The 13,240-nt window shown below is 54.7% G+C and overlaps 1 protein-coding gene across 1 annotated transcript in view; it reads right to left on the bottom strand.

Moving 5' to 3' along the window:
• LOC147086810 (voltage-dependent L-type calcium channel subunit alpha-1F-like) overlaps nt 1-12,626 on the bottom strand; it is a 160,722-nt gene extending 148,096 nt beyond the window's left edge. Inside the window, exons 1-4 of the mRNA XM_085978323.1 lie at nt 12,392-12,626; nt 10,354-10,624; nt 9,113-9,218; nt 1,878-2,017 (exon numbers count right to left, since the gene is read on the bottom strand). Of these exons, the coding sequence (XP_085834449.1) occupies nt 1,878-2,017; nt 9,113-9,218; nt 10,354-10,535 (428 nt within the window). The 5' untranslated portion in view covers nt 10,536-10,624; nt 12,392-12,626. The remainder of the gene's footprint in view (nt 1-1,877; nt 2,018-9,112; nt 9,219-10,353; nt 10,625-12,391) is intronic.
• Nucleotides 12,627-13,240: the final 614 nt, after the last annotated feature.

Genomic DNA, 13,240 nt, shown 5'->3' with positions numbered 1-13,240 from the left:
GAGGAGGAGGAGGAAGAGGAGGAGGAGGAAGAGGAGGAGGAGGAGGATGAGGAAGAGGAGGAAGAGGATGAGGAGGAAGAGGAGGAGGAGGAGGAAGAGGAGGAAGAGGATGAGGAGGAGGAAGAGGAGGAGGAAGAGGAGGAGGAGGAAGAGGAGGAGGAGGAGGAGGAGGAAGAGGAGGAGGAGGAAGAGGAGGAGGAGGAGGAAGAGGATGAGGAGGAAGAGGAGGAGGAGGAGGAAGAGGAGGAAGAGGATGAGGAGGAAGAGGAGGAGGAGGAGGAAGAGGAGGAAGAGGAGGAAGAGGATGAGGAGGAAGAGGAGGAGGAGGAGGAAGAGGAGGAAGAGGATGAGGAGGAGGAAGAGGAGGAGGAAGAGGAGGAGGAGGAAGAGGAGGAGGAGGAGGAGGAGGAAGGGAGGAAGAGGATGAGGAGGAAGAGGAGGAGGAGGAGGAGGAGGAGGAAGAGGATGAGGAGGAAGAGGAGGAGGAGGAAGAGGAGGAGGAGGAGGAAGAGGAGGAAGAGGATGAGGAGGAGGAAGAGGAGGAGGAGGCGGAGGAAGAGGAGGAAGGGGAGGGGGAGGAGGAAGAGGAAGAGGAGGATGAAGAGGAGGAGGAGGAGGAGGATGGGGAGGAGGAGGAGGAGGAGGTGGAAGAGGAGGAGGAGGAAGAGGAGGAGGAAGAGGAGGAAGAGGAGGAGGAAGGGGAGGAAGGGGAGGAAGGGGAGGAGGAGGAGGAAGAGGAGGAAGAGGAGGAGGAGGTGGGAGGGAGACAATAAAGTAGACAAGGAGGAATAAGGTGGGAAGTAAAGGAAGATGAAGAGGAAGAGGAGGAATGGGACAATGAGCGGGAGAGTAAGAAGAGGAGCACATTGAACATTGATCAGTGCCAGTCTCTGTGAGGTCCAGCTCAGAGTCAACAATCTCACCACCAGACAGTGACCGAGCTGTCAACACAACCTCCACGTCTCACCAGGATTCACCTCTGCTGCTGTACAAGTCACGCACCCGCTTCATGATCCAGCCGTGTCTGACCAGTCCTTCTCCAACCTCACCCGCCCCCCCACCGCTCCCCGACAACCCCCACCACCGACCCAGCGCCCTCCCCTCGCTGTGCTAAAAAGACAGACTCGCATTTCTCCAGCGCCTTTCACCACCTCAGGACGTCTCAAAGCCCTTCACACCCAATGAAGGACTTTTTTTGAAGTGTGGTCACCGTTGTAATGTGGGAAACGCAGCAGCCAATTGGCGCACAGCAAGATCCCACAAACAGCAATGTGTTAATGACCGGATCGTCTGTTTTATTTCCTCTATTAGAAGAAGAGCAAAGGGGGAGTTCTCCCCGGTGTCCTGGGGCCCAATATTTATCCCTCAACCCAACATCACAGAAAAAAGAAAGCTCGTTTAGCTTTTGGTCGCCTCGCCCTAATATCTCATGCGTCAAATTTTGTCTGATTTACGCTCCTGTGAAGCGCCTCGGGACGTTAAAGGCGCTGTATAAATACAAGTTGTTGGTGCAACCCCTCCCAGATCTCTGCGCTCCTCCAATTCTGGTCTCTCGCGCATCCCCCGATTTCCATCACACCGACACTGGCGACCGCGCCAGGGCCTCGAGCTCTGGAATTCCCTCCCTAAACCTCTCCGCCTCTCTCTCCTCCTTTAAGATGCTCCTTAAAACCGACCTCTGTGACCCAGCTTTTGGTCGCCGGTCCCTAATATCTCCTTATGTGGCTTGGGCTCAAATTTTGTCTGATTTACGTTCCTGTGAAGCGCCTCGGGATGTTTTAATATGTTAAAGTCGCTATATAAATGCGAGTTTTTTTACACTTGTAACAAAGCCAGCTGATTGGTGGGCGATGGACGGGTCCACCTCAGATACTGACCCCACTATCACGATGACAAAGTCGAGCAAGTTCCAACCGTTCCTCACGTACGCATTCGGGTGCATGAAGAGGCCGTAGGCGATGATTTTGAAAAACGTCTCCGCTGTGAAGACGATGAGGAAGACATACTCGATCTGTTCCTGAAAACGGAAGTGGGCAAAAAATGTTTTAAAAATCTGCATAGTTCTTTCGTTAGTCTTTCCATCCACCGGACATTCAGTCGTCAACCGTGCCTCAGAGGGTCTCCCTCTCTCGGCGTGGAGTCAGAAGGTCGTGTGATCGAGCCCCCTCTCCGGAGACTTAAGCCCCGTAATCCAGGCCCGACACTCCCCCCAGTGCCCGTACTGAGGGAGCGCCGCACTGTCGGAGGGGCAGTACTGAGGGAACGCCGCACTGTCGGAGAGGCAGTACTGAGGGAGCGCCGCACTGTCGGGGGGGGCGGTACTGAGGGAGCGCCGCACTGTTGGAGGGGCGGTACTTAGGGAGCTTCGCACTGTTGGAGGGCAGTACTGAGGAAGCGCCGCACTGTCGGAGGGCGGTACTGAGGAGCACCGCACTGTCAGAGGAGCGGTACTGAGGGAGCGCCGCACTGTCGGAGGGGCGGTACTGAGGGAGCGCCGCACTGTCGGAGGGGCGGTACTGAGGGAGTGCCGCCCTGTCGGAGGGGCAGTACTGAGGGAGCGCCGCACTGTCGGAGGGGCGTGGTACTGAGGGAGCGCCGCACTGTCGGAGGGGCAGTACTGAGGGAGTGTTGCACTGTGGGAGGAATCGTCTTTCGGGATGAGATATTAAACCCGAGGCCGCATCTGCTCTCTCAGGTGGGACGTGCAGTGCGGTGCTCCCTCAGTACCGCCCCTCCGACAGTGCGGCGCTCCCTCAGTACCACCCCTCCGACAGTGCGGCGCTCCCTCAGTACCGCCCCTCCGACAGTGCGGCGCTCCCTCAGTACCGCCCCTCCGACAGTGCGGCGCTCCCTCAGTACCGCCCCTCCGACAGTGCGACGCTCCCTCAGTACCGCCCCTCCGACAGTGCGGCGCTCCCTCAGTACCGCCCCTCCGACAGTGCGGCGCTCCCTCAGTACCGCCCCTCCGACAGTGCGGCGCTCCCTCAGTACCGCCCCTCCGACAGTGCGGCGCTCCCTCAGTACCGGCACCAGGGGGAGCGTCGAACCTGGATTACGGGGCTCGAGTCTCGGGAGTGGGGGCTCGAACCCACGACCATCTGACTCAGACGAGAGAGAGATTGACCCACTGAGAGATGGCCAACACTGTAACTTGAGCCGATTAAGCAGCATTCCCCGTGAGAGGAATAGAAAATTGCGATTTGATTTCTGTTTCATGCACATAAGAAGATTAACATCTGCAATGGCAGCTGGTTGCTGACGAGGTGGGGGAGGAGGAGGAGGTGAGGAAGGACGGATAAACTCGTTCAGCAACAACAGAACAGGACGCTGATCTGTGTTAAATACCATTAAACCCCGCTCCCTTGTAGAAGGCACTGACCCACATTTGCCATCTCTACGCTTGGAAGAAACCTCTCGTGTGAAAGGGATCTGCCCCCTGAAAAAAGCTCATAGGCTTCAAAGAAGTCCTTCATTGGGCGTGAAGCGCTTTGAGACATCCTGTGGTCGAGAAATGCTCGTTCGTTCTATCTTTGCGCTCGCAACCGACCCTGGGCTAAGCCTTGCTCGTTATAAGCTCATTTTAATTTAAGCCGTTAACGAGCTTGAAAGCTGGTCAGGCGGGGCTTGAAGGGATTAGAACTGCTGCTCGTGAAATCTTCTGCTCCCTCCTCGCCCTCCTCGTTAAAGGAGAACTTGGTGGAGACTTGGAGACAGCGGCCCATACACGGGTTCGACCCCGCCACCTCTAGGCCGAGACTGCAAATCCAATCCCTCTCCGAGGACCGCTGGGGTACAATGGGTTTCGCTCAGTCTCAGTCCATAAACATAGAAACATAGAAGATAGGAGCAGGAGGAGGCCATTCGGCCCCTCGAGCCTACTCCGCCATTTAATGAGATCATGGCTGATCATCCAAATTCAGTACCCTGTCCCTGCCTTCTCCCCATATCCCTTGATCCCTTTAGCCTTAAGAAATATATCCAACTCCTTCTTGAATATATTTAATGAATTGGCCTCAACTGCCTTCTGTGGTAGAGAATTCCACAGGTTCACCACTCTCTGGGTGAAGAAATTCCTCCTCATCTCTGTCCTAAATGGCTTACCCCTTATCCTTAGACTGTGACCCCTGGTTCTGGACTCCCCGACCATCGGGAACATCCTTCCTGCATCTAGTCTGTCCAGTCCTGTTAGAATTTTATAAGTTTCAATGAGATCCCCTCTCATTCTTCTAAACTCCAGCGAGTATAAACCCAATCGACCCAATCTCTCCTCATACGTCATTCCTGCCATCCCAGGTATCAGTCTGGTGAATCTTCGCTGCACTCCTTCCATAGCAAGAACATCCTTCCTCAGATAAGGCGACCAAAACTGCACACAATACTCAAGATGTGGTCTCACCAAGGCCCTGTACAACTGCAGCAATTCATCCTTGTTCCTGTACTCGAACCCTCTCGCTACGAAGACCAACATACCATTTGTCTTCTTAACCGCCTGTTGCACCTGCATGCTTACCTTCAGCGACTGGTGCACAAGGACACCCAGGTCTCGTTGCACTTCCCCTTCTCCCAATCTATTGCCATTCAGATAATAATCTGCCTTCCTGTTTTTGCCACCAAAGTGGATAACCTCGCATTTATCCACATTATACTGCATCTGCCATGCTTCTGCCCAATCGCCCAACCTGTCCAAATCATCCTGGAGTTTCTCTGCATCCTCCTCACAGCACACACGCCCACCCAGCTTTGTGTCATCTGCAAACTTGGAGATAATGGGCCAGAAATTCGGGTCCAAATGCGTGAGTACGGTCTGGGTACTCACGCATCTGGCCGGTGGAAATGCCGGCGTTCAGCATGCACAGCGCATGCGGGGAACGCCGGCATTTCCAGTCCTCTGAACGAAGGGGTTCAGAGGCACAGCGCGTGCGACTGCACAGGCAGCGCTTGCGCAGTGAACTTCGTCGATTTCATTCATGGATTCAGTGAGGGTAAGTCCTTACAAGTTACACTTGAAAAAAGCAGGTGTAAAGTTGTTCCAAGGCTGCGGAGGAAGATATATTTTATCGTGGAGCTTCTGAAAGGCATATTTTTGTTTGGGAAAGGGAGGGAAGTTATTTTAAGAAATTTTAAGTAAGTTTTAAAGTTTAAATTTTTTTTTTAAACGGGTTTTCAGACGGTAGGTAGAAGGAGCAATTGTGGCTGTGTGAATGGAATGTGAAAATGAGTGTTCTAAAATGAGTAATGTAACATTTCCAGCACTTTTAAGAAAGAAACTTTTCATCAGTAATAAGTAATATTATGTATGTATGTCCGCATATATTCCTTTACGTATATGTATGTATGTTTTATATTCCTTTACTTATGTGTATGAATGTATGTTTTTAATTATGATTTTCCAATAAGTTACTTTCTCTGAAAGTCATAATTAAATAATACATTCATACACATAAGTAAAGGAATATATACATAACACGCAAAGGAATATATACAGACATACATACTTTCAGAAGCTCCACGATAAGAAATATCTTCCTCCGCAGCCTCTGGAGCAACTGTACCCATGCTTTTTTCATGTGTAAGTTGTAAGGACTTGACCTCACTGAAAGCATGAATGAAAGCGGCGAATTTTACTGCGCACGCGTTCTGCCTCTGACCCCTTCGTTCAGAGGACAGGAAATGCCGGTTTTCCCCACATGCACTGTGCATGCTGAAAACCGGCATTTCCTCCGGCCAGACGCGTAAGTACCCCGACCGTACTCGCGCATTTGGAAGGGAATTACTGGGCCAACATTTTACATGTCAATAAAATGAAAAATTTAACAATTGCACGATTTGCCCCCTCGCATCTGTGACTGAGGGTCCAGGAGGTGCATTGCGCAAGAGGTCATCGTCGTACGTATCCTCACACTGTTCCCTTTCGGGAACTGTATGAAGTGGTGGAAGGATTTATGGCCGTGATTAACGCTCATTCCGTGACCGTAACCATCTTTGAACCAGCCATTAGGGTGGTTAGTCCTATGGCGGGAGGGTTTTACGGGCTCCCACAACCCATCTGAGGGGGGGAGGGGGCCACCCACACCCACGGACGCAAGTATCCCGCTGGATGTCCACCCAGAATTTATAGTTGGAGCTCCGACTCCACTTGCCGGGACTGTCTGGAGCGGGGTTCGAAACCCTACTCCTTCTGGCCCAGCGGCGGGGATGCTTACTGCTACGCAAAAGGCCCACTCCGCGCAAAAGGTGACACCCATACGTTTCTGCGCCTTTTCCCTCCCCGTGACTGGAGCCCTATGCTGCCACTTGAAAGACCAAGCTATCATCTGTCCTTTTTGCGGCGCCTTTGACTTCTCATTACCAATGATGAGCAGGCGCTGCGCCTCCACCTCCTTAAGGAGATTGCTGAGGTCATCATCAGTTCAATTGTGAGTTCTTTTAATGCCGTGAATTGTGCTCATTCCAGCCATTTCACGTTGCTAATCGGATTGGGCCTTTGGCATAGCGGTAGGATCCCCGCCGCTGGGCCAGATCAGGGTAGGGTTTCGAACCCCGCTCCAGACAGTCCCGGCAAGTGGAGTCGGAGCTCCGGCTCTAAATTCTGGGTTGACATCCAGTGGGATATTTGCGTCCGTGGGTGTGGGTGGCCCCCCCTCCTTGTATAGCTTGTGGGAGCCCGTAAAACCCTCCCGCCATAGGACTAACCGCCCTAATGGCTGGTTCAAAGATGGTTACGGTCACGGAATGAGCGTTAATCATGGCCATAAATCCTTCCACCACTTCATACAGTTCCCCAAAGGGAACAGTGTGAAGACACGTATGATGACGACATTGCTTAATAAATAAATGGAATTAAAAAAATTCTTTTAGGGCTTTTAAAAGTCTTTAAATTGCTTTAATTCTGTTTAAAACTACTTCAGATTCTTCAAAATAATGTAAACGTTTTTAAAAGTTTATAAAAGTTACCAAAATCTTCAAAAAACTTCCAAAAACCTATTTAAACTGCTGCTTTGCATGTAAAAATGCTCAGCAGCTTGCAGAAACATTGGGGGCGTGTCCTGTTAAACTGAGACTCAAGGGCGTGTCTCAGTTGCACAGCGCGCTACAGGCTTCGCGCTGGCTGCACTCCTGGGCGGCGTGACGTCATACGCTGCCCGGCATTCTTCTTTTTCAAAATCGAATTCCAGGCGTCCCTGGAGGTCAACGGCCAGCGCGTCGGGTAAGTGCATATCAGGGGCTTGCACGCGCGGCAAGCCCCCGATCTGAATTTCTGGCCCATTACATCTTGTTCCCTCGTCTACATCATCATTAATATATATTGTGAATAGCTGGGGTCCTAGCACCAATCCTTGCGGTACCCCACTAGTCACTGCCTGCCACTCGGAAAAAGACTCGTTTATTCCAACTCTTTGCTTCCTGTCTGCCAACCAATTCTCTATCCAAGTCAGTACCTTACCCCCAATCCCATGTGCTTTAACTTTACACGCTAATCTCTTATGTGGGACCTCATCGAAAGCCTTCTGAAAGTCCAAATACACCACATCCACTGGTTCTCCCTTATCTATTCTACCAGTTACATCCTCAAAAAATTCTAGAAGATTAGTCAAGCACATTTACGTTTGTAAATCCATGTTGACTTTGTCCGATCCTGTCACTGTTTCCAAGTGCTCTGCTATTACATCTTTTATAATGGACTCTAGCAAATTCCCCACTACCGATGTCAGGTTTACCGGTCTGTAATTCCCCGTTTTCTCTCGACCACCTTTTTTGAATAGTGGGGTAACATTAGCTACCCTCCAATCCATGGGAACTGTTCCAGAGTCTTTTGAATTTTGGAAGATGACCAGCAATGCATCTACTATTTCTAGGGCCACTTCCTTAAGTACTCCGACAGTACTGAGGGAGCGCCGCACTGTCGGCGGGGCGGTATTGAGGGAGCGCCGCACTGTCGGAGGGGCAGTACTGAGGGAGCGCCGCAATGTCGGAGGGGCTGTGCTGAGGGAGCGCCGCACTGTCGGAGGGGCGGTATTGAGGGAGCGCCGCACTGTCGGAGGGGCGGCACTGAGGGAGCACCGCACTGTCGGAGGGGTGGTACTGAGGGAGCGCCGCACTGTCGGAGGGGCGGTACTGAGGGAGCGCCGCACTGTCGGGAGGGGCAGTACTGAGGGAGCGCCGCACTGTCGGAGGGGCGGTACTGAGGGAGCCGCCGCACTGTCGGAGGGGTGGTACTGAGGGAGCGCCGCACTGTCGGAGGGGCGGTACTGAGGGAGCGCCGCACTGTCGGAGGGGCGGTACTGAGGGAGCGCCGCACTGTCGGAGGGGCGGTACTGAGGGAGCGCCACACTGTCGGAGGGGCGGTACTGAGGGAGCGCCGCACTGTCGGAGGGTCGGTACTGAGGGAGCGCCGCACTGTCGGAGGGGCGGTACTGAGGGAGCGCCGCACTGTCGGAGGGGCGGTACTGAGGGAGCGCCGCAGTCGGAGGGACAGTACTGAGGGAGATGCCGTCTTTCGGGATGAGATGTTAAACCCGAGGCCCCGTCTGCTCTCTCAGGTGGATGTAAAAGATCCCACGGCCACTATTGGAAGAAGAGCAGGGGGGAGTTCTCCCCGGGGTCCCGGGCCCAATCTTTATCCCTCAACCAACATCACTAAAAAGCAGATGATCTGGTCATTTATCACATTGCTTCGTGTGCTGAAAACTGACCACCCCCTCGCACCAGCTCCGCGGTGGTCCGAGAGTGTCTCTCAGGCCAAGAGACGTGTCCCCTGGAACCCACTCTCCCTAATCACGGCCCACAACCCTCCCCCAGTTAGAAGTGGGGGGTCAAGGTGCGGGACTCACACGAGGTTAAGGGTCAAGGAGCGCGGTACTCACCAGGTTAAGGGTCAGGGTGCGCGATGTTCACCAGGGTAAGGGTCAGGGTGCGCGATGTTCACCAGGTTAAGGGTCAGGGTGCGCGATGCTCAGCAGGGTAAGGGTCAGGGTGCGCGAAGTTCACCAGGTTAAGGGTCAGGGTGTGGGATGTTCACCAGGTTAAGGGTCAGGATGCGCGATGCTCACCAGGTTAAGGGCCAGGGTGCGTGATGTTCACCAGGTTAAGGGTCAGGGTGCGGGGTACTCACCAGGTTATGGTTGATGTTGTTCGAATCGTCCTCGGGGAATGGGATGTGAACGGCCAAGGCCACACAGTTGGCAAAGATGGTCAACAAGATAAGGATGTCAAACGGCCTGCACATCGAGTTAAGGAGAAGAGAAAGAACGTGGAGGGCAAAAGCAGCGGGACAGTGCAGAGGGAGCTTTACTCTGTATCTAACCCCGTGCTGTACCTGTCCTGGGAGTGTTTGATGGGGACAGTGTACTGGGAGCTTTACTCTGTATCTAACCCGTGCTGTACCTGCCCTGGGAGTGTTTGATGGGACAGTGTAGAGGGAGCTTTACTCTGTATCTAACCCGTGCTGTACCTGCCCTGGGAGTGTTTGATGGGGACAGTGTAGAGGGAGCTTTCCTCTGTATCTAACCCGTGCTGTACCTGCCCTGGGAGTGTTTGATGGGGACAGTGTAGAGGGAGCTTTACTCTGTATCTAACCCGTGCTATACCTGCCCTGGGAGTGTTTGATGGGGACAGTGTAGAGGGAGCTTTACTCTGTATCTAACCCGTGCTGTACGTGCCCCGGGAGCGTTTGATGGGGACAGTGTAGAGGGAGCTTTACTCTGCATCTAACCCGTGCTGTACCTGCCCTGGGAGTGTTTGATGGGACAGTGTAGAGGGAGCTTTACTCTGTATCTAACCCGTGCTGTACCTGCCCTGGGAGTGTTTGATGGGGCAGTGTAGAGGGAGCTTTACTCTGTATCTAACCCGTGTTGTACCTCGTGTTGTACCTGCCCTGGGAGTGTTTGATGGGGACAGTGTAGAGGGAGCTTTACTCTGTATCTAACCCGTGCTGTACCTGCCCTGGGAGTGTTTGATGGGACAGTGCAGAGGGAGCTTTACTCTGTATCTAACCCCGTGCTGTACCTGCCCTGGGAGTGTTTGAGGGGGACAGTGTAGAGGGAGCTTTACTCTGTATCTAACATGTGCTGTACCTGCCCTGGGAGTGTTTGATGGGGACAGTGTAGAGGGAGCTTTACTCTGTATCTAACATGTGCTGTACCTGCCCTGGGAGTGTTTGATGGGACAGTGTAGAGGGAGCTTTACTCTGTATCTAACCTCGTGCTGTACCTGCCCTGGGAGTGTTTGATGGGACAGTGTAGATGGAGCATTGCTCTGTATCTAACATGTGCTGTACCTGCCCTGGGAGTGTTTGATGGGACAGTGTAGATGGAGCATTACTCTGTATCTAACACGTGCGGTGGAGAAGGATACTTCCACTCGACGAAGCTTATGCAGGCTCTCCTGATGGGGTGGTTGAGATTGAGGCAGTAGAGGGCTCGCGGGGCCCGGTGCCCGGCGGCGTTGCATTGCGACTTGCTCCGCGCGTGGTGCTGGCGCCTCCTGTGGGCGGCGGCCGCGCTGTCGGGCGAGGTCAGCGCGTCTGCGCCCTCCATTTCTGCGCCCGCCGGCCAGTTGAGGGGTGTTTCCTCGCTGGGGTCAGACGAGAGGTCGGGGTCGCGACCCGGAGAGAGCGGCCCGTCGCCTGCAAGGGGAAGGGGCGGGGGGAGGGTGGGGGAAGCCGGAGAAAGAGTGAGAGAGAGAGAGAGAAAAAGACAATCAGGACCCGCTCGTTTACGGAACGAGCCGAATTTGCGGCTATTCGGCCACAGGGGGCTTCACATCCTCACCCGATACCTGCACAATTCCCGAAAGGAGTCAATCCGATCGCTCTGGCCTCAGAGTCAGAAGGTCATGGGTTCAACTGTCAGAGGGGCGGTACTGAGGGAGCGCCGCACTGTCGGAGGGGCAGTACTGAGGGAGCGCCGCACTGTCGGAGGGGCGGTATTGAGGGAGCGCCGCACTGTCGGAGGGGCGGCACTGAGGGAGCGTCACAGTGTCGGAGGGGAGGTACTGAGGGAGCGCCGCACTGTCGGAGGGGCAGTACTGAGGGAGCGCCGCACTGTCGGAGGGGCAGTACTGAGGGAGCACCGCACTGTCGGAGGGGCAGTACTGAGGGAGCGCCGCACTGTCGGAGGGGCGGTACTGAGGGAACGCCGCACTGTCGGAGGGGCGGTACTGAGGGAGCGCTGCACTGTCGGAGGGGCGGTACTGAGGGAGCGCCGCACTGTCGGAGGGGCGGTACTGAGGGAGCGCCGCACTGTCGGAGCGGCGGTACGGAGGGAGCGCCGCACTGTCGGAGGGGCGGGTACTGAGGGAGCGCCGCGCTGTCGGAGTGGCAGTACTGAGGGAGTGCCGCACTGTCGGAGGGGCAGTACTGAGGGAGCGCCGCACTGTCAGAGGGGCGGTACTGAGGGAGCGACGCACTGTCGGAGGGGCAGTACTGAGGGAGTGCCGCACTGTCGGAGGGGCGGTACTGAGGGAGCGACGCACTGTCGGAGGGGCGGTACTGAGGGAGCGAAAGGCGCTGGAGAAATGCAAGTTCTTTCCTTCTTTCAGGGAACCAGATGAAGAAATATCGTAAATTAGTGGAGAACAATAAAGCCAAACAGACACTGCCGGCATTCGGCTCTCCAGAACCGAGACCTTCTCTCCGAGGCTGCCAGTCACCCTCCTCTATTGCTACAGCCTCACCCTCGCCAACCCTGCCTCAGCCGGTCTGCTGCTGAAACCCTCACCCATGCCTTTGTCACCTGTAGACTCGACTATTCCAACCCTCTCCCGCCCGGCCTCCAACCTTCCGCCCTCCGTAACCATCCGCTCATCTAAAACTCTGCTGCCCCCGTGTCCTAACTCGCCCCCAGTCCCGTTCACCCATCTTCCCTGTGCTCAAGAACACAAAAAGTAGGAGCAGGAGTCGGCCATTCGGCCCTCGAGCCTGCTCCACCATTCAATAAGATCATGGCTGATCATCGACCGCAACTCCACTTTCCCACCCAATCCCTCGATTCCCTCGAGTCCAAAAATCTATCGATCTCAGCCTTGAATAGACTCAACGACTGAGCCTCCACAGCCCTCTGGGGCAGAGAATTCCAAAGATTCACCGCCCTCATCACTCCCCCCGTTGCTCGCTGACCTACATTGGCTCCCGGTCCGGCAACGCCTCGATATTAAAATTCTCCATCCTTGTTTTCAAATCTCTCCATGGCCTCCTCGCCCCCCTCCCTATCTCTGTAACCTCCTCCGACCCGCCGAGATCTCTGCGCTCCTCCAATTCCGGCCTCTCGCGCGTCCCCCCGATTTCCGTCACTCCGCCATTGGCGACCGCGCCAGGGCCCCCGAGCTCTGGAATTCCCTCCCTAAACCTCTCCGCCTCTCTCTCTCCACCTTTAAGACGCTCCTTAAGGCCTACCTCTTTGACCAAGCTTTTGGTCGCCTGTGACTAATATCTCCTTAAGTGGCTCGCTGTCGAATTCCTGTCTGATTGACGCTCCTGTGAAGCGCCTTGGTGGGAAAATACAGGATTCAGCCGCGTTTTGATGGGTTTGACGGCGAGGACACCTGTTGCCCCCTCGAGCAGGGCTTGCAAGTAGTGGCAGCTTTCAACCCTGGGCATTAAGGGGGATCATCGGCGCTGACCTCAGCCGGCTAAAGCCGTCCAGCTAAGACCCGCGCTGATGCAACGCAGCCCTGGAGAAAGAGAAACCCGCCCCGGAGACTGCGAGTCGCGTCTCGCGTCCCGCCGTGGGTCGCTCCCTCGCCCCGCCGCCGCTCCGGAGGGGGACAGGAGGTCGCGGGGCGGGGGAGGGAGCTCCTGCACAGGGGGGAGGCGGGGAAGGAAGAAACAGAAGGAGAAGGTGAAGAAAAGGAAGAACAAAAATAAAGGTCGCAGGAAGGAAGGAAAGCAAAGAGGAGGAGCGAGGTTGCATTCTCTCAGCTGGGCGGGCTGGGGAGGAGGAGGCTGAGGGAGGATAAAGACAGACTCGCATTTCTCCAGCGCCTTTCACCACCTCAGGACGTCCCAAAGCGCTTCACAGCAATGAAGGACTTTTTTTGAAGTGTGGTCACTGTTGTAATGTAGGAAATGCGGCAGCCAATTTGTGCACAGCAAGCTCCCACAAACAGCAATGTGATAAATGACCAGATCATCTGTTTTTAGTGATGTTGGTTGAGGGATAAATATTGGCCCCAGGACACCGGGGAGAACTCCCCCCTGCTCTTCTTCCAATAGTGGCCGTGGGATCTTTTACATCCACCCGAG

The sequence above is a fragment of the Somniosus microcephalus genome, unplaced genomic scaffold (assembly GCF_052327205.1).
Source record: "Somniosus microcephalus isolate GS21.2 unplaced genomic scaffold, FLI_Smic_1.0 unresolved_chr7, whole genome shotgun sequence".
Classification (NCBI taxonomy): Eukaryota; Metazoa; Chordata; class Chondrichthyes; order Squaliformes; family Somniosidae; genus Somniosus; species Somniosus microcephalus.
The sequence above is the reverse complement of the archived record's forward strand: the minus strand, read 5'-3'. Positions and strand labels throughout refer to the sequence as shown.